General features: G+C 31.2%; 3 protein-coding genes across 4 annotated transcripts; 2 read left to right on the top strand and 1 right to left on the bottom strand.

The window, feature by feature from the left end:
• Nucleotides 1–4,889: 4,889 nt before the first annotated feature.
• On the top strand, nucleotides 4,890–8,327 carry LOC6643512 (protein yellow). The gene is made up of 3 exons (XM_002066452.3): nucleotides 4,890–5,166; nucleotides 7,036–7,441; nucleotides 7,511–8,327. The coding sequence occupies exons 1-3, from the start codon at nucleotides 4,940–4,942 to the stop codon at nucleotides 8,186–8,188; spliced, it is 1,311 nt and encodes a 436-aa protein (XP_002066488.1). The 5' UTR covers nucleotides 4,890–4,939; the 3' UTR covers nucleotides 8,189–8,327.
• On the bottom strand, nucleotides 8,184–10,501 carry LOC6643513 (anamorsin homolog). Its single transcript, XM_002066453.4, has 3 exons — nucleotides 10,267–10,501; nucleotides 9,636–10,147; nucleotides 8,184–8,524 (listed from the first exon to the last, which is right to left on the bottom strand). The coding sequence occupies exons 1-3, from the start codon at nucleotides 10,400–10,402 to the stop codon at nucleotides 8,411–8,413; spliced, it is 762 nt and encodes a 253-aa protein (XP_002066489.1). The 5' UTR covers nucleotides 10,403–10,501; the 3' UTR covers nucleotides 8,184–8,410.
• Nucleotides 10,502–11,932: 1,431 nt separating this feature from the next.
• LOC6643514 (suppressor of hairless protein) lies at nucleotides 11,933–18,121 on the top strand. Of its 2 annotated transcripts, XM_023176414.2 has the most exons (5): nucleotides 11,933–12,219; nucleotides 12,385–12,690; nucleotides 15,017–15,897; nucleotides 17,334–17,541; nucleotides 17,613–18,121. In XM_023176414.2, exons 1-5 carry the CDS (start codon nucleotides 12,139–12,141, stop codon nucleotides 17,937–17,939), a joined length of 1,803 nt encoding a protein of 600 aa, XP_023032182.1. In that variant the 5' UTR covers nucleotides 11,933–12,138; the 3' UTR covers nucleotides 17,940–18,121. The 2 variants fall into 2 exon arrangements, with proteins under 2 accessions (XP_023032182.1, XP_002066490.3); XM_002066454.4 differs by lacking the exon at nucleotides 11,933–12,219 and having other exon boundaries at nucleotides 12,266–12,690.
• The last annotated feature ends 288 nt before the right edge of the window (nucleotides 18,122–18,409 follow it).

Genomic DNA, 18,409 nt, shown 5'->3' with positions numbered 1-18,409 from the left:
TCATCATCGCGATTTGTTTGAGTTGCTTTTTTAAGCCTTTGACGATGATTTTGAACCAAAAATCTCAGTTGTACCTAGTAAAAACATCCTTTATCCAAGAGAAGGGTTTTTAAAATTTGATTTTAAAATTCTTTTCTGACTAAATTTCGCCAACTAAGAATAACGTATACGCAGTCAGAGCCAAATAGACTACAATTCTTGAGGATAAGAAGAGGAATTAACATCATAACAAGAAATGGAAATTGAATACTCATACACAAATATATATGAAATTTTATTGGGATACCAATTTAAGGAAAAATACTTCTAAAAAGAAAAGACGAACACATGTTGTTAAATGTTGTAAAATGTTGATAATTATACACAAGAGTCACTACTTCAACCAAATTCCAAATAAAATTTCATTTTTTTATTGGAAATTTATAGTTTTTTGGTGTTTTCTATCTAAAATGACGTAGATGTTACTAAATTCTGAACAAACGTCTTAAACCGTCAATGCAATTTGATGAGTCAAATTTTCAATTTCATCTTCAATATTTTAAATTTTCATATCTCACTAATACTCGAACTTAGTGATAAAATATGAATTTCATTGAGTACCTGTATATCAAACCGTTTTGTTTTTATGTTTGAAAAAAGCTTTAATGCATTAGAAATATAAAACTACAAAAATTGACCTCCAACCATTGTTAAATTTATCTTATAAAACTAATTCAAAAATTTGTTTAAAATTTCATTATTTTCTGAACCAACACAAAGTCTGCCTTTACCATTTTCATGCAATACTAACAAACAAATATTCATATATAGATGACTATATACATTCCATACCTGGTCCCCGTATGACCATGGCAATACTCGTCAAACTCCTTGACTCCAAGATTCCTTTAGACCTAAGTTCAAATGTATGTAGTTTTATAGGGATGTTCTTTTTTTCTTTAGTTTTTTTGTAATGTATAGATTGTGTATGTGTATAAAATAAAAAACATTATGAAATTGTCGTCTAATGTGCACTCGATACAAATTTTAATAGTTTAAATATATATTCAGCGAATTGTAAGCAGCACAAAACGAAAAAGTTTAGCAAATGAATGAGGATCTACAATACGAGTATATATACATATATACATATACATATATGTAGGGGCATATAGTCTAGTGTGTAGTAGTATCGGAAAGTTAATAGCTGTTAAAAAAAAAAAAATGAAGGGATAACGAGCTCAAGCAAATGTTTTAATTTTTATGTGCTGTTATATATATAAATAGAAAGTGTGTAAAACGTGAATTGAAAACGAGTAAAAAACAAAAAACCAAAATTTTTAGGAATAAATAAAATAAAACCGAAAATTTTTGAACAAACTGTACGTTCTAAAATTGCATTTATAAATTATATATACACTAAAAAACAAATTTAAAAAAAAGAACATAAATAAAATAAATGAATATGAAAATTGAAAGCGTCATTATATAAAATAGGAATTGACTTAAACAAAATATGAAAAAATAAAAGTAAAGCAAATGAAATGAATTGAAATCTACTACTAAAGAAAAAGAAAATTCTCAGAACGAATTGGAAATGATCACTGGAAAAACATATGCCATCACGAAAAGTGCTATTCAAAAAACCAAAATACAAAAAGATATATAGAATCATACATACATACATACATACATAGACAACATCAAATTCCTACGAAATGAAAGACTTTAAAATCTAAGACGTTAAAAAAATGACAACAAAACAAAAACAATTGAAATGAAAACTTTACACACACACATACACACACACCCACAAAAGACAAGCTGACAAGAATCGATGACAAAAACAAAATATATATATAATACTTTACATATATATATGTATATATATAGTAAATTAAAAACACACATCTCTAGTACTACATTCGATATTGTTAAGGATCGTTGGAATTTGTAGTTTAATTGGATTGTAATTTCATATATACTTAAGTATATACTAAAATATATAGTATATATATCTAGGGAAATGCTGTTAGGGTAGTCATTGTATATTGTATATAGAGCATTCAAGCTTGCTCCATAACAAATTGCAACTTTTACTCAAAATAAAAACAAACAACAAAAGAGAAAAAATAGAAAATTAACTTTGCAATTTTTCTTTTAGTTGTCTTTATTTTCCCTCCAAAAAAAAAAAAAACTCACTCTCACATTTCACATCTGCAGAAAAGTAAAAGAAAGTAATTTTTGTAAATTTAAGACACATTTTAGCAAAGCTAATTGTTGTATAAAAAAATTACAATTACAAAAAACATAAATTCAGATTTAACTAAAAACCAAAAAACTACTGTTAGTGACAAGAAAACACAAAAAAAAAGAAAAGGAAATGAATGAAAACCAAATTGTAGCAATATGAAACTCGGTATGTTCTTATGAAAGTAACATTAACGAATTAATTTAAAAGTTTAATAAACCGAAATATGAGAATTTTACTGAATAAAAATAAAAGCAAAAAAAAAAACACAAAAAGACAAAAAAGAGAAACAATAATTTCGGCAAGCATAAGTATTTCTGGTTTGAATTTTAAACCAAAATCCGTAATATGTAATTGGAAACCATAACGAAGTTTTTATGCCCTTGCAATATGAAATGGATAAATTTTGGATTAAAAAAAGTTTTTATAATTTGAGTAAGTACTCTGGGAACTTGAAGAACCATTGACAATTAAACTTAGCTCTTTGGTTCCAATGAGCGATACAGCTCTGTTCAGTCGAATAGGTTTGAGAAAATGACTTGTCTTTCTCTCGTCATTTTAAAAAATTTGCTCTAACTAATTAATTTACTTATAATTGCCATTAAATTTTTTATTTGATCTTTTATTTATGTGTTTAGTGGTAGTTTAGTCTGAACTTGTTATTTACCTTTTTCAACTTAACATTATAATAGACGAACCTATTCAATTGACTAGAAGTGTCATATTATATGGTATGGTCATCTTATTTGGATATGTGTATAGGAATCGTCAATGAATTCAAAAGGGACTTGTACAAATTAAGGAGAAAAAATTAAAAAAAAAATTTTTTTAAATATCTTTTTTAAACCAAATATAAAGAAGAATTGATTAAGTACAAATAAGTGTAATGAAAAATTTGTCTAGATTTCGACCTTTTTGAAGTTAATCAAAGCTGGGTTTAAGCCGGCTTAAAATTCATAATTCTTATTAATTTATGAGATTTTTAATGATATGCAGCACGAATGGTGAGCAGGTTGTATAGCTATTTCAAGGACCACCAAGTTCTATCTATGAAGAATCCAGAGTTGTAATGGCCGTACCATATCTTTGTTTCTTTTAAAAATCTTAAAAATTTGTAAAGAAAAAGAAAAATAAAGTAAGAATTATTGACCTCAACCCGGTTAAAACCCTGTAATGAAAAATGTTTAGAAAATATTTTAGAAAGCTTTAATCCTAAAGAAAACCAAAACCAAAGTTGAAAACAGGTAAAAACAAATTTACATTGCTTATTTTTTTAGTTTTTTCAATGTTAAGAAAATGTGAGGACATCAGGATTTGTTTTTTTAAGGAATTGAGTTTACAAGGCGGCGATAAAAAAAGGTTTGATAAATATTTTCAAAACTAAAAATCTAGCTCAATATTAGTTCTAGATCTTTGTATGTATGTATCTATTATCGCATTATATAGTTGTAGGAATTCACGAAGACAAAATTCATCTATCCATATACGTTAATCCAGAACGTTAAATTGATCAGGAACTGAAATTCAAGAAAAAATATTCCTTATTCCTTTTTCAAAAAAAAAAAACAACGCCATTGCCTTTTTTGAATATATCAAACCATTTATTAAAGTTTATTGTCTAAAGATTTAAATGCAATAAGCATTACATTCCTCACAACGAAGTACAATACCTTGAAAGTGCAGGAACTTATTATATCAAGTATATTAACCAAGTCATGTTGATCAAGATTTCTATATATACACATATGCAAACATTATTTCTCTGCTGTTATCAAAGCCCAAACAGCCTTTTGCTTTTTAAACTGGGAATTTGCATAAGAGAAGTGAATTTCATTTCATTTAATGGATTTAACAACCTCAAAAAGGGAGTCTGGTATTTTGAGTGGGTGTCCAATATAAAAAAAAATACGCATTGCAATGTGATAATTATGCGCCTCAAACAAAAAAACGTGCCTCACACATTTGCATAATGAATTGACAGATCACACATATTAAAAATTACTTTAAAAATATGTATTTTAAATGAAATTTTATATATATGAGTTCATTTGAACTCATTCACAATGGGTGTTCTGTGGGGGGATGTGTAAATATTTTTGAATGTTATGTATCGATAATTGATTTTTGTTTAATTAAAATGGATTTTTTTAGTAAGTCTAAAACAAAATATGTTATTATTTGGCAGTTAAGAACAATTTAAAGATATTTTTAACTAAAGGTCTTCTATAATCTAGATTGCAAATTTAGTTATAAAAGTTTTGGTAACTAAAATATTGACTTAATCCAAACTGACGACTCAAATGTGGGGTACTTCATATCACTTTCTCAAATTTATCCATTAAATATGATATTGAAGGAGAGTTCACTGCACATTTGATGCAATGACGACCAAGTTGTCCAGCTGTCCATATTGATACTCATTTGATATTTATAAACTTATCTTTTCCTTCCGCCAATGGAAATGCTGCTAATTTTATCAGTCATCACAGCCCACACACTACCAACCCCGATCTTTGGTATATAACACTCTCTTTGGGTGTGTATAACAGTTTTGGATAAGCAAAGCTTTTGTTTTTAATAAAAAGCTTCTCTGAAAAACATATTAAGCTCGACATCTGCATCAAGATCGGTCAGTTAACGCGCTTGGCTCAAAGTAAACAGTCGACAAAACAAAAAAAAAAAAATTTCTAGTGCTAAAGAAGAAACGCAATGTATTGGTTGAAATTCACAAGTTTAGGGCTTCTATGCCTTCTTATCAGCTGCTGGAGTGCATTGGCCAAATTGGAGGAGAGATTCTCTTGGAAGCAATTAACCTTCGATTGGCCCAGCCCACAGGCCGAGGCGGAGGCCAAAGCATCTGGCCATTACATTGAGGAGAATAACCTGCCATTAGGCTTGGAGCGTTGGCAAAATAAAATTTTTGTCACTGTGCCAAGGTAAATACAACAAGATCTTTTTAACAAAAACCACAACAGTAGTTGATTTTGAATTTTTAAGTAGACATATTTATAATTATTTGTAATTGGATGTCAAACTGCTGAGAGTTGGCTTGCAAAATACAAGCCAACTTGGAAAAAAACCGGTTCCTTTTGATGGCTAGTTAAATTGGTACTTGTATTGTGTCTATCTATCTATTTTTTTTTTCTTCCATTTTTCTTATTATTTTTGATTTGTTTCTTTCGAAAAAAAAACTATTTGCATTTCAAATTAAAAGTTTCTATATGCAAATGATATAGAGAATATTTATTAAATTATTACATGAGGTGAAAATAATTATATACCTATAATCATTATTTATAGAGGAAAATTTTTGTGAACTATCCAAATTAAAATTGTAAACAGGTCAACAGAAGAAAAAACAAACCACAAAAGCGTGACGTCAACTTAATCAGGGACTTACCCCTGCGTTATGGTTGATAGGAAAAGACCCACAAACACAATTTAATTAAAGATTTTTTTGTTTTGGGATGATTCTTTTGTGAGTAATCAAAAAACATTCAAACCTGAATCATAGCTTTAGCAAGTTAATTGTTATTTACGTACATATTAAATTATAATTTTAATGCAGCAAACCAGAAGGAAGAATATAAACAAGGAAGTAAGAAATACTTGAAAGAGGATTAAAATATATTTATAATTTTTAAATGCTTTCTTTATGCTGTTAAAATTGAGTCAGCCAACTTAGAAACGCTCTTAAATAGTTTTTTCTTTTGGTTGCGTTTTAGATGAATTTTAAGGCTTTTATTTTTATATAGTTAAATGATTCGATTAAGTTATCGTTAGGTGATGAGAATAAAGATTTTTATATGTTTTATTATTAGTATTATCACCAGATTCTTAACCAAAAGAAATGCACCAAAAGTAAAACTTCATAGTTATTATCTACACCTTCCTTTTTTGGTTTTTCTGGCTATGATTCTCAAGTAGTTTTAGTCCAGTGCCATTGTATTTAGAAAGACTTTAGGTCATAAGAACACATTTTGTTTTTATTTTTTGATGAATTTCGTATGACAAATATCGAAAAGATGCTCATAGATTTCAATTTTGGGGTTTTAATCTTTGATTAACCTTTTCTGTTTTTTTTCATTGTAATTCTCAACTAGATTAAGCGCATGACCATTTTGATTCTGATGTCTTTAGCAAAGTCTCTTGATAATAGAATTTTGTGCTTCTAGAAATAGCTGCAGAGATAACCTATTCACCATTTTTGTTCTACCTATGATTTTTAATAATCTGTTTTAATTAGAATGACTTGAGCCAGCTAATACTTTCAGCCTTTTTAAATTTGAATTTTGTGATTAATGTATATGAATCAGGGTAAAATCAATGATTATATGGTTCTATAATGTTAAAGATGATAATGGAAAAATATATTAGATAGGTAATTGTTCTAACTCCTATCAGGGGCGGTAGGAAATGAGAAACATTTTCTCCTCTAAGAATGATATTTAACTTCTTAAATTAATAAAATATTCAAATCTTAACCTTTAAAATTATGTAACTTTTTGAATATCCCGCAATAAATTTATTAAATTATAATAAATCATACTGAAACTTCAAAGAATTTATCAAACTAACTTAATTTGAAGTCTAAACCTTACTTGCTTGACGCTTTTCAAGACAAAGTTAGAATAGGAATATAACAAATTTTCAACCCTGTAAAAAACATACAATAAATTTGAACACCTATGACAATATTTAGATTAAATTTAAGACCACTTTTAATTAAAACAATTACAATTGTTGTTGTGTTGCGACCTTGAAAGGGTTTAATTAAAACAATTACATTTTCTTTGCTCTTTTAGATGGAAGGCTGGTGTGGCGGCTACTCTTAATTATATTGATCTCTCGTCGACTGAGAAATCACCAAGACTGCGTCCCTATCCCAGTTGGGAGGATAACAAGCTACCGATTGAAGTGCAACCTCAAGAGCAGAAGACACCATCCGGTGGTCGTTTAGATGCCGAAAAGGCATCCGATGCTAGCGTTGAGCTACAAAATAATTCCACAATCATTTCAACTTTCCGCATTCAAGTGGATGTCTGCGATCGCTTGTGGGTCTTGGATACGGGTTTGGCTGATATTTTGGGTAATCCCAAACAGATTACACCAAATTCGATACTAGTTTTTGATCTTAAGACGGATAAATTGTTGCGTCGTTTTACCATACCAGCCGATCAGACCAAAGCGGACACCTTCTTTGCCAATATTGTGAGTTTTAACAGGGCATAGAAACTTTTATGATAGATTTTAATATGTTTAAATTAAAATTTCTTCTAGGTGGTTGATTCAGATCGATCGGAATGCGATAATGCCTATGCCTATGTTCCGGATTTGGGAGCCTATGGAGTGATTGTCTATTCCCTGCGCAATGACAAATCGTATCGGGTGAAGCATAATTTCTTCCACTTTGATCCCCTGCAGGGTGATTTCAATGTTGGTGGCGTTAATTTCCAATGGACCGATGGTGTCTTTGGCCTTGCCGTTGGTCCCATGAATCCTGATCACTCGAAGGACATCTATTTCCATGCTTTGGCCAGTACCAAAGAGTTTAAGGTCTCTAATCGTGTGCTGCAAAATGAATCTCATGTCACAACGGGTGATTCGTATTATGATTTCAAATATGTTGGAGATCGTGGCATGAATGGTCAGTCGACGGCAGAAGTTTATGACCCAGAAACTGGTGTTATATTCTATACACAAGTCAACAAGGATGCCATTGCCTGTTGGAATATCAAACGTCCTTATACTCCCGATAATCAGGGTCTAATCGATTCCGATTCACATACTTTGGTCTTCCCCAATGACATGAAGATTGATAATGAGGGCACCATTTGGGTACTATCCGACAAGATGCCAACATATTTGTACAAGGAATTAGATCCTGCAGCTGTCAATTATCGCATATTGATGGGCAAAAATCGTGATCTTATTAAGGGTACTCCATGCGAAATGTGAGAGCAAGATGCTTTAATGCTTTTAATTTTTGTGAGCGTTCTCTATATATATATAATATATTTACATATGACATTATTTTTGTGCGTTTTGTGTTAGTAAGCCAATGTAATAAAATATATATATCTCTTTTAGAAATGTATATAGATGTGTGTGTTATATGCATGTGTGTAAGTCTTTAAGTAACGCGTGGAACAGTTTGCTTTTTCATTTCAATGATTTTACTTAAATATCAGATTTCAGCAAATTATCCACCAATTGCACCTTCTCGCCAGGCTTAAAGGCTGGCATACCCAAATAGGGACAACTGGAGCAGCGGAATGCATCACCCAAATAACACTAAAAAAAAAAGAAAGTGGGAAAATCAAACATTAGTTAATGAAATAATAGAATTTCTCAACTTGGGAACGTAGTTCAGCTTTTAGGTGAGCTAATAAGAAATTGTTTATACTCTCTATGGGGTCTCAGATGCCTAATAATTCAAACTACTTATTAGGTTACAAAATGCAATTAGCCGATTTGAAAGAAGCCAAAAACAACCTCTAAAATGCAACCTTGCAAAAGATTTCGAACGATTTTTGTGATATTTTTCAATCAATGATCAAACTGTCTTTGGAACATGACCTGCAGAAGCTGTCTGTCCTGGGAAAAAGCTAACAGTACATTTTTTTAAGGCAGAAATCGGTTGCTGAGAGCATAATAAATGCCTTTGATGAAGAAAATTAGCTACATAAATGTTAGTCAAGGCTGCTTAATGTATACATTATGATTTTTCCGAAATTGCCTACAAATTTAATTCTTGAGATTTTAATGCAGATTGAAAGACATTACTCTAACCTTAAGAAAAAATAGGCAAGTTTTTGAAATACTCAAAAACTTGACTAAGTTGAAGCTTTAGAGTTTTTTGGAATAATTTGTTGTCATTTAATAATTTAAAAAGGGACACTTAATACTTGTGTCCTTTGATGATTTATATTCCCATTCAATATTGAATTTAGAAGCATTAAATTGAGATTTATTTTTTGAAAATTTGTTATAATTTAGTAAAGTTAAAGATTCGTGAGAGTTTTTATGAATTTTTCAAATTAAATTTGTGTTAATTTACCTATTTTCGAAGTCTGTATCTTTCTAGCTCTGAAATAGCTACTACAATAATGGCTTAATAGCATTTATAATATTTCTAAACCCTTTAAACTGAGAATAACCTTTCGATTTGAAAATTAAAGTACTACTTTAGCATAACCGATATATATATTAGTATTAGCAAAACTCTATCTATATCAAATCTCTATCTTTATATTGTATTTGTAACAACATGAAATTTCCCAGCCTTGGTCTAACAATCTTGTAAAGATTGCTAAAATAGTTAGATTAACAATTTTTGAACTACTCTACAGGTTTTTGTAGGAAAAGGTTGTGATCGGATAGAATTAGTTTTGGGATTTCTTACATTTCCACAACTCGACTTGGCATTCTCGGTGGAGGCCTGTTTAGCGGCATTCTCCTGTTTCTTTTCGTTTTCCAGCTCATCGGCTAGGCCGCAGGAGCAATTTTTGCATGCCTTACGCTTTCCTGTGGTACTGCACACTTTAAGGGAAGCCGGATCTGGTTTCTGTTTATCGACTTCATCTAGCAAATCCTCCTCATCGATGAGTTCATCATCATCGCCGCTTATTTTCCATACATTCAATGTACTGGAGTTCTTCTTGGCAAACGACAAACGAGCCGAAGAGCCTGTCTCGTAGCCAGGTTTCTCGGCGGTTAGAGTGTTGTCCGAATCTTCGCTACAATTTATGAAACCGGAAAGTTTAATCTCTTGCAGCAAACTGCCAGCTGCCCCAATGAACGAGATCAAATGGAGTTTTCCACTTGGTTTCAGCATGTGCAAAAGTTTCACATAATTGTCTGTCAATTGAGCGCATTCTATCACAATTAAATCGAAACTGGACGAGGCGTAGGAGGCTGAAATAACACGCAATGTATACATATACATGTGAAAAGTGCTGACTCATGGAAAATTGTATTAAGTTGCAAAGAAAACAAAAAAGGCCACAACAAAAAACCAAAAACAACAATCTTACCAAATGAAAGGCGATGAACGTTTTCCAGAGCCACCTCACCGCCGGTTGCTGTCTTTAGCTGTTCCACACGTTTGTCCAGTTCCGCATTATCAGTCCAAATGTACAAAGATTTTTGAAGACCCTTAAATTGTTCCATTGTGTAATTTTGTTATTTCCTTGTTTAAAATGTTTCTAGAAAAAATTCAAGCACCGCCGGATTTCACAAGCAGTAAGATAATTGGCGTTGCCAGACACACAAATGTTGTCAATAGTGCTAACATTGGTTGCCAGAAAATCAAATTTGGCCAAATATAATAATATTAAATAATGGCCAGAATAAAAAAATAATATATGTAAATATCAAAACAGATATTTAATAAGCTTTAGGCCTTAGTTGCTAGTTACGCGAAATTTATAATTTTGCGTTAAATATTTTATATTAATAATAAACTAATGAAGAATACGTTTCGGAAATGTTTTTCTGAATTTCTCAGCAAAGCAGTAAAAAAAGTCATTTTATTAAAATATATTGAGTAAACTAAAAAAACTATTTCTACCTAAAACTTAACTTCTAACTTCGTTTACATTTTTATTCCGTACTCCAACTAAATCTCCGATTTTAATGTCACTAATAATTTAATAGTATTAATAAAAACTTGCTTGAATATTAAACAAAATTCATTCGCGTAAATGTAATTCCTTGTTAAGTGAACTAAACATATGTATGTATGTTAAATATTATTTAAAATAGAATATATAGATAATATAGGTAAATTGCCATCCAAACATTATATATGCTAATATATTTATAATAGTAGGCCTTGTAAGACGAAAGTCTAAGTAGTTACATACGTATCGAGATACACATTTTTATATACAATTGACGGTACTGACAATTTGCCAAGTTCTTGAATTATTTATTAATACCTTTTGCCTTCTGTTTTTAATGACTGGGTCAAACATATTGGTCGTTCCCACGCTCTTAAATTATTTAACGGCTACAAAATGGCTAACTAGCCAGCACAACTGTCATTTAGTGTTGGTAAACAGTAAAATTATAGCCGGTAGCGATGCGTTGCCTAGTGATGGGCCATACCGATATCTGTGAGTGCTACCAAATTAATTGTAAATAATACTTTTACATATATAACTTAAGTTGTTTTAGAAATATAATTATTCTTATAAATATTATTAGCGGTATATCAGCAATTACTATTGTTTTAACTAACCGGTTGGTCATTTTATTGTCACGACTGAAACCAGTGATTTCAAAATAACTGTTACAAATCACAGTTTGATAATTATCTCTCATCTCTAATATCCCACTCAGCTCGTTTTTTTTATTATAAATATAACTACAAGTGCTAGTTGTAACTTTAAACAGAAGCCAGCCGCTTTAAACGTCGGTTAGACGCAGAGTTTTAGTTTCGTGTTAATAAATATGTAATTTGCGGCGTCCTTTCATACGCACATATACAAGACGAAGAAGAATTCCACAAAACCAAAAAACAAAAAAAAACAACAACATAAAAACGAATAATAATAAAAAAAAAACAAGCATTGTGGAAGAGAAACAGAAATAACAGAAGCAAAGAGAGTGAGCGTGAGAGAAACGACAGCTGCTGTCCGTCCGTGTGTATATGTGCGTGTGTGTGTAAATGTGTACGATTGTGCGTGTTTGCCTGTGTGTGTGTGTGTGCGTTGCTTGCAGGATAACAAAAATTACAACAACAAATAGTACATAAGAAGTGCCAAAGTGTAAACATAATAAAACAAAATACATATATATGTATATATATTATTGCCAAAAAAACATAAACATATTGTTAAAATTGTGATTGAATTCCAAATTCATCGCATTCAAAAACGCAAAAGACATGTGCATTAATTTAAATGAAGAGCTACAACCAATTTAATTTAAACGCCGCTGCCCCGCCCGCCATTGCCTACGAGAACGCAGCCGCAGCAGCAGCCGTAGCAGCAGCAGCATCCACCGCCAACAGTAATACATCTTCATCATCAACATCATCTGCATCCCTCGAGCAGCAGCAGCAGCAGCAGCAGCATCATCATAGTCATCAAATTCATCCTCACACCCATCCTCATCATCCACAACAACAACAACATCATCATCTTCAGCACGAGCAGCAGCAACAACAACATCATCATCAGGATATGCCGCACTTTGGACTGGGCAGTGCGCCGCCGCCGCCTCCTACAACGCAGCAGCAGCAACAACAACAACAACAACAGCAGCAGCAGCTACAAGTGCATCATCAGCAGCAGCAGCAGCAGCAGCAACAACAACAACAAATGCAAATGTCCTTAATGCCGGGTCCTGGACCATATCGGCCACATATTGAGGAAAAGAAATTAACCCGCGATGCCATGGAAAAATATATGAGAGAACGCAATGACATGGTCATTGTTATCCTTCATGCCAAGGTGCGAAAGAAAAATTCTCAAAAAAAAACTTACTTAAATATTAAATTTCAAAGTTTTTTAAAATTTTTAAACTATTTTAATTTAAAATTTTTGAAAATTATTAAATTCAAATTTTAGAATCGAAAATCTAGTCAAATATTTTGGTTTCTATATTTTTAAGAGTTAAATTACTAGATAAATCATTCAATAGGACAATTTTAATAAATAGAAATATTTTATTTGGGGAAAATATAACTTTTCAATAATAGGCGGCACTTTATTTAATTTTTTAATTAATTGACTTATTGTTTCTATGAAATATTTTAATTTTGGAAATTATAATTTTTAAATAATGGTCGTCACTTTATTAGAATCCTTAATAACTAATTTTTCGGTTCAGTAAATTGACTGTCTAAAATATGTCAAAACACTTTTAAAAATATGATTTCCTTTTAAGAATTTTTTAAAAAAGGTATTGATGAAAATTAATTCCTTCAAATAATATCTATAAACTGTTTCGAACTGCTGTCTGTTCTAGAAATGATTTTTATAAATTTTCTTAGGTGTTTTTAATATAAAAATCATTATATTTGAATAATAATATTTTTGAAAGAATATTTTTTAAATTAAATACCTTCTATAGAAAGAGTATTAAGGCCATGGTCCAGGAAAGGAGTACCATATAGTTTACACCCTTGAAGAGGCTATTGTTTAATAATGAAATATTTTTTTGGTATTTCATACCTTAAATTAAAATTAAGAGTTTTAGCAATCTAGAAGTTTTATTTATTCCGTAGAACATGTACAAAATTTGTTCTTTTTAGAGTCTTTATAGCTTTTAAATAAAGTTTCATATTGAAAAAAAGTAATGCAAATTTGTCGTTTCAAGTATTATTTTTAAAATTCTACATATTTTTGAATCATCAAGAAGAAGTACGATTTTCTATTCAAATTTCTGTCTACAAAGAAGAAGAAACTAGTCGAAATCGTTCATATATTTAGAGTATTTGATTCCTTATTTCTTTTTTAAATTATAATTTAGTAGAAACTAAAACGTCTTATCCATCAATATTTCTTAAAAATATATGAAATATAAAAAAGTATTTTGATTTGACAACTAGTAGAACTTTTAAAAAGTAAATGGTACTTCTTTTAGATGATATCAAAAATATATAGAATTTTTAAAATAATACTTTTCGATATATATTTTTTTTAATGTTAAACTTTGTTAATAAACTAATATATAAACAATATAATAATTGAAAATTATTAAAAGTTAATGTTAAATCGGAAACGTTTAAGTTTTATTTAATGAAGAAGTTCCTTTTTTTAAAATTTTTTTTTGTCTATGCGTTGACTCAGCTTTAGGCAGTTTTTTTTTAACGAAATTACATTTTTATTTAAAAAGTTTCAATAACCTAAATCGAAAGAACTTGTTTTAAAAATTAGCAAAATATTGTAATTATAGTGAAATTATAAAAAACATTTTGTAGAACATTTTTCCCCTCAATGTTTTAGACTTCAATAAGTTTTTATCCTTCTGAAGTTAAAGCTCCTTTTGTTTTAGAAATTTTATAGCCGTAGATTCTCTTTTTCTAAACAAACTTTAAATCATCTTTTATTCAATTAAAAAAGAAAAAAAAACACAATTATATTAAGTTTAATTGATGTTAATAATATAATTATTCAAGCTTGTTTCAATTAAAGTGGAAAAATAACACATTTTCAAATCTAAATCTTCAAAACTTATAATATTAGTAGTAGTATTTACTTTTTTAAAACTTTTTAAGAACTAAAACATATTTCATTAGGGGGGTTCCATCCTCTTGGAAAGATAAATGCAAATTTTAAAAGTCATAGAGTATTTGGCTTAATCAAAACCCATTTTAAATTTATAAACAAGCTCTTTATTATGTACTAAATTAATTAGTAACTTGAGATAACCAAAATTTAGAATGTAACACGATTTTAAATGTATATATATTAGATATATACAATTGTATCCCCCCCTCAATGCATTGGGCTATTTTAAGTGTTACATTTTTGCGGTTTGCAAAAAAAAAAAAAAAAATAGTTGGATTAAAAAAATGTCGCGGCCGCTTGGCCATTTGGTCGGTGGGTCGGTTTGGACGGATTGTTGTGGCGATCTTCAAGCGTCGCCGGCAAATGGGAATCCTTCACAGTCGACTGCACACTCAAATTGAAAATAATTGAAATTAATTACTGCACACATTGCTTTATGCGGTTATTTTTTATATTCTGATTTAGTCGCGATCAAAATATAATCTGTTTTTAGCAATTTTGGTTACTAATTGAAAATTATGATTATTTTTCTATTCTCCATTAGGTGGCTCAAAAGTCCTATGGCAATGAGAAACGTTTCTTTTGCCCGCCACCGTGTATCTATCTGTTTGGCAGCGGTTGGAGGCGACGCTACGAGGAGATGCTGCAACATGGCGACACCGAGCAGGGAGCCCAATTGTGTGCATTCATTGGAATTGGTAGCAGTGATCAGGATATGCAACAATTGGATCTCAATGGCAAGCAATATTGTGCCGCAAAGACTTTGTTCATTTCCGATTCGGATAAGCGTAAACATTTTATGCTATCGGTGAAAATGTTTTATGGCAATGGCCATGACATCGGGGTATTCAATTCGAAACGCATTAAAGTCATCTCGAAACCGTCCAAAAAGAAGCAATCCCTCAAGAATGCCGATCTATGCATAGCAAGCGGCACAAATGTCGCCCTCTTCAATCGCCTGCGCTCACAGACTGTCTCCACGCGGTATTTGCATGTGGAGAATGGACATTTCCATGCCTCATCCACCCAATGGGGTGCCTTTACGATACATCTTCTGGATGACAATGAATCCGAATCGGAGGAATTTCAAGTACGTGACGGCTACATACACTATGGGGCAACAGTGAAGCTTGTCTGCTCCGTAACGGGCATGGCTCTGCCACGTCTCATTATACGTAAAGTGGACAAACAAATGGCATTGCTTGAGGCCGATGATCCCGTTTCGCAGCTGCATAAATGTGCCTTCTACATGAAGGATACGGATCGCATGTATTTGTGCCTATCGCAGGAGAAAATCATACAATTTCAGGCCACCCCCTGCCCCAAGGAACCCAACAAAGAGATGATCAATGATGGCGCCTGCTGGACAATCATATCAACCGATAAAGCTGAATATCAATTCTATGAGGGCATGGGTCCAGTGACGTAAGTTTCAAAAACAACTGCAAAAAGTAACATGAAATTATTTTGAGAATGCAACTCTAACTTTTTGTATAAACTAGACCGAATCTAAATGGGCAAAGTCAATAGTAGTTTGTGTTTGTATCGAATGCTTCGAGCTTTTTTTGTTAGAATATTTAGCAAATCATAATCCAGTTGAATATTTGGACTGATGCAACAGTAATTATAAAGTTAAGTGGTCCTTAATCCTTGCCTGATAGATAGTTATTTATCAAGATAATCAAGTTGAATATTTGGACTGATACAATAGTAATTATAAAGTTAAGTGGTCCTTAATCCTTGCCTGATAGATAGTTATTTATATCTTTTTTAGTTTAACTGCTCATTGACCATCAGAAATTTGGAATAAGCAACAATCACTTCTTAAAATTTGTACTTAACGGCCGAAGAGACTTAACAAATGTGGGACCTTGGGTACTGATTGATGAATGAACACAATCCCAGTTATAGTTTAGATTATATGGATTAATTATTATATAAAAGTAGATTTAAATGAAATTGTTTAATATGGTGTTTCGTCGTTTTGATAATTCTTTTTGTCAACTTAGATTCGTCTTTTACGTCTTACTCTTACAGCTTCTCTACGGCAACTTTTCGTCTTCTTATTTCTTGTGTGTCGTCTGGCCGGCTTGACTCAGTTGACTTAACTAGGGTTGGCTAAATAGGATTGACAGACCATTCCCACACAAATTAGAATTTAAATTCATGAAGTTCCCTTAGTCCTCTTATTTAAATACATTGGTTATACATTGAGGAAAAGGATACTGTTAACAAACTTATAGCTAAATTTCTCAACATTTCTTTATCACATAATTGTTTACGTTAAATATTAAAAAAAAAAAAAAGTATATGTATCTAGATTAGTATTTGGGAATCTTAGGAAAAACTAAGAAAACTAACTCTATAGATGCATTATATGCAACGCAACGCAACCGAATGCATTTCTGGCCACTGCACTGCAAAGTTAATTAAACAATTCACAAACAATAACGCTAAAAATTGAAAATAATAAAATATATATATACACCGTTTTTTTGTGTGGTGTGTGACCCTGAGGTTTTCGAATTTGTCAGCATAGATCTGGGAAAATATAGAGAAAACAAAGAAAATTAACTCTATAGATGCATTGTATGCAATTTAATTCTGACTACGTAGACATCAAGTAGAACAACTGCAGAGTATATTTATTTTCGTAGGCAATATCTCGATATTCTTTAAATTCTTTGCAATTCTCAAAAAAAAATAAAGGAGACTATTACTAGGTCCTTTCCACAAATGACTACTCGTTGCCAATGTACAGACAATTTGTTATTTTTTGAAATATTTAAAGATAAATTATACTTCTTTCCTGTTTGACTTAGAAATTCATTTATCATAACCTTTTTGTCCTTCGTTTTTAGGACTCCCGTTACACCTGTGCCAATTGTCAATTCCCTGAATCTCAATGGTGGCGGCGATGTGGCCATGTTGGAGTTGAGTGGTGACAATTTCACACCACATTTACAAGTCTGGTTTGGTGATGTCGAAGCGGAGACAATGTATCGCTGCACAGAGACCTTATTGTGTGTGGTGCCAGAGATATCACAGTTTCGAGGCGAATGGCTTTGGGTGAGTTTCAAAGAAACAATTCGGTCGATATAATTTTAATATTAAAACCTTTTGGTTTCCATTCTTTAAAGGTACGTCAGCCGACACAAGTTCCCATTTCATTGGTGCGCAATGATGGAATAATTTATGCAACTGGTTTAACCTTTACCTATACACCAGAGCCGAGACCGCGACAACATTGTAATCCTCAAGCCGAAGATGTGATGCGAACACGTCATAATAATAATAATAACAATAATAATAATAATAATAACATCACAAGCATTAGTAACAATAATAACAATGCTGGTTCACCGGTCGGTAGTGGCAGTATGCAACAACAACAACAACAACAGCAGCAGCAACAACAACAACAACAACTGCCACCGCTTGCCGATTGGAGTAGCGGCTTATCTTGAGTAAAGGATTATTGCTTTATTTTGCAATTTGATAAATTACATTTATTTATGCTAAGTTATTTATAGTCTTTAAACATTTTAGTTAAAAAAAAGAGAAAAACCTTAAATTCCGAACAAAAAATGTAAACCCCCAAAAAAAAACCAACTTGATTAAACGAACCCACATCCTATATAATTAAAAAGCTAGTTGGAACCAATAGATATAAAGAAAAAAAATCAAATGAAAAACAAGAAAACAAAAATTGTACATAACTCGAAAGAGCAAGCTCATTGACATGTCGTACTTTATCTATATATATATATATATATAGGTATATATATTTATTGTGCGCGTAAAGTCTAGTAAAATATACAGTTTATCTATATATAGACAGAGAGAGATAGAGAGAGAGAGATAGAAAGATAGATGAGATGATTTTTTTTTAATCTAGGCTTCGGCAGGGATTCAAAATTTGTTTTATTTTTTTTCT

The sequence above is a fragment of the Drosophila willistoni genome, assembly GCF_018902025.1.
Source record: "Drosophila willistoni isolate 14030-0811.24 chromosome 2R unlocalized genomic scaffold, UCI_dwil_1.1 Seg200, whole genome shotgun sequence".
NCBI lineage: Eukaryota > Metazoa > Arthropoda > Insecta > Diptera > Drosophilidae > Drosophila > Drosophila willistoni.
This window is presented reverse-complemented; position numbering and strand designations above follow the sequence as displayed.

Coding starts and splice junctions, on each gene's coding strand:
- LOC6643512 (XM_002066452.3), top strand. CDS start 4,940: ATGTATTGGTTGAAATTCACAAGTTTAGGGCTTCTATGCCTTCTTATC. Junction 5,167..7,035: donor ATTTTTGTCACTGTGCCAAG/GTAAATACAACA, acceptor TTGCTCTTTTAG/ATGGAAGGCTGGTGTGGCGG. Junction 7,442..7,510: donor ACACCTTCTTTGCCAATATT/GTGAGTTTTAAC, acceptor AATTTCTTCTAG/GTGGTTGATTCAGATCGATC.
- LOC6643513 (XM_002066453.4), bottom strand. CDS start 10,402: ATGGAACAATTTAAGGGTCTTCAAAAATCTTTGTACATTTGGACTGAT. Junction 10,148..10,266: donor CGTTCATCGCCTTTCATTTG/GTAAGATTGTTG, acceptor GTGTTATTTCAG/CCTCCTACGCCTCGTCCAGT. Junction 8,525..9,635: donor CCAAGTCGAGTTGTGGAAAT/GTAAGAAATCCC, acceptor TTTTTTTTTTAG/TGTTATTTGGGTGATGCATT.
- LOC6643514 (XM_023176414.2), top strand. CDS start 12,139: ATGAAGAGCTACAACCAATTTAATTTAAACGCCGCTGCCCCGCCCGCC. Junction 12,220..12,384: donor ACGCAGCCGCAGCAGCAGCC/GTAGCAGCAGCA, acceptor CATCATCTTCAG/CACGAGCAGCAGCAACAACA. Junction 17,542..17,612: donor TTCGAGGCGAATGGCTTTGG/GTGAGTTTCAAA, acceptor CATTCTTTAAAG/GTACGTCAGCCGACACAAGT.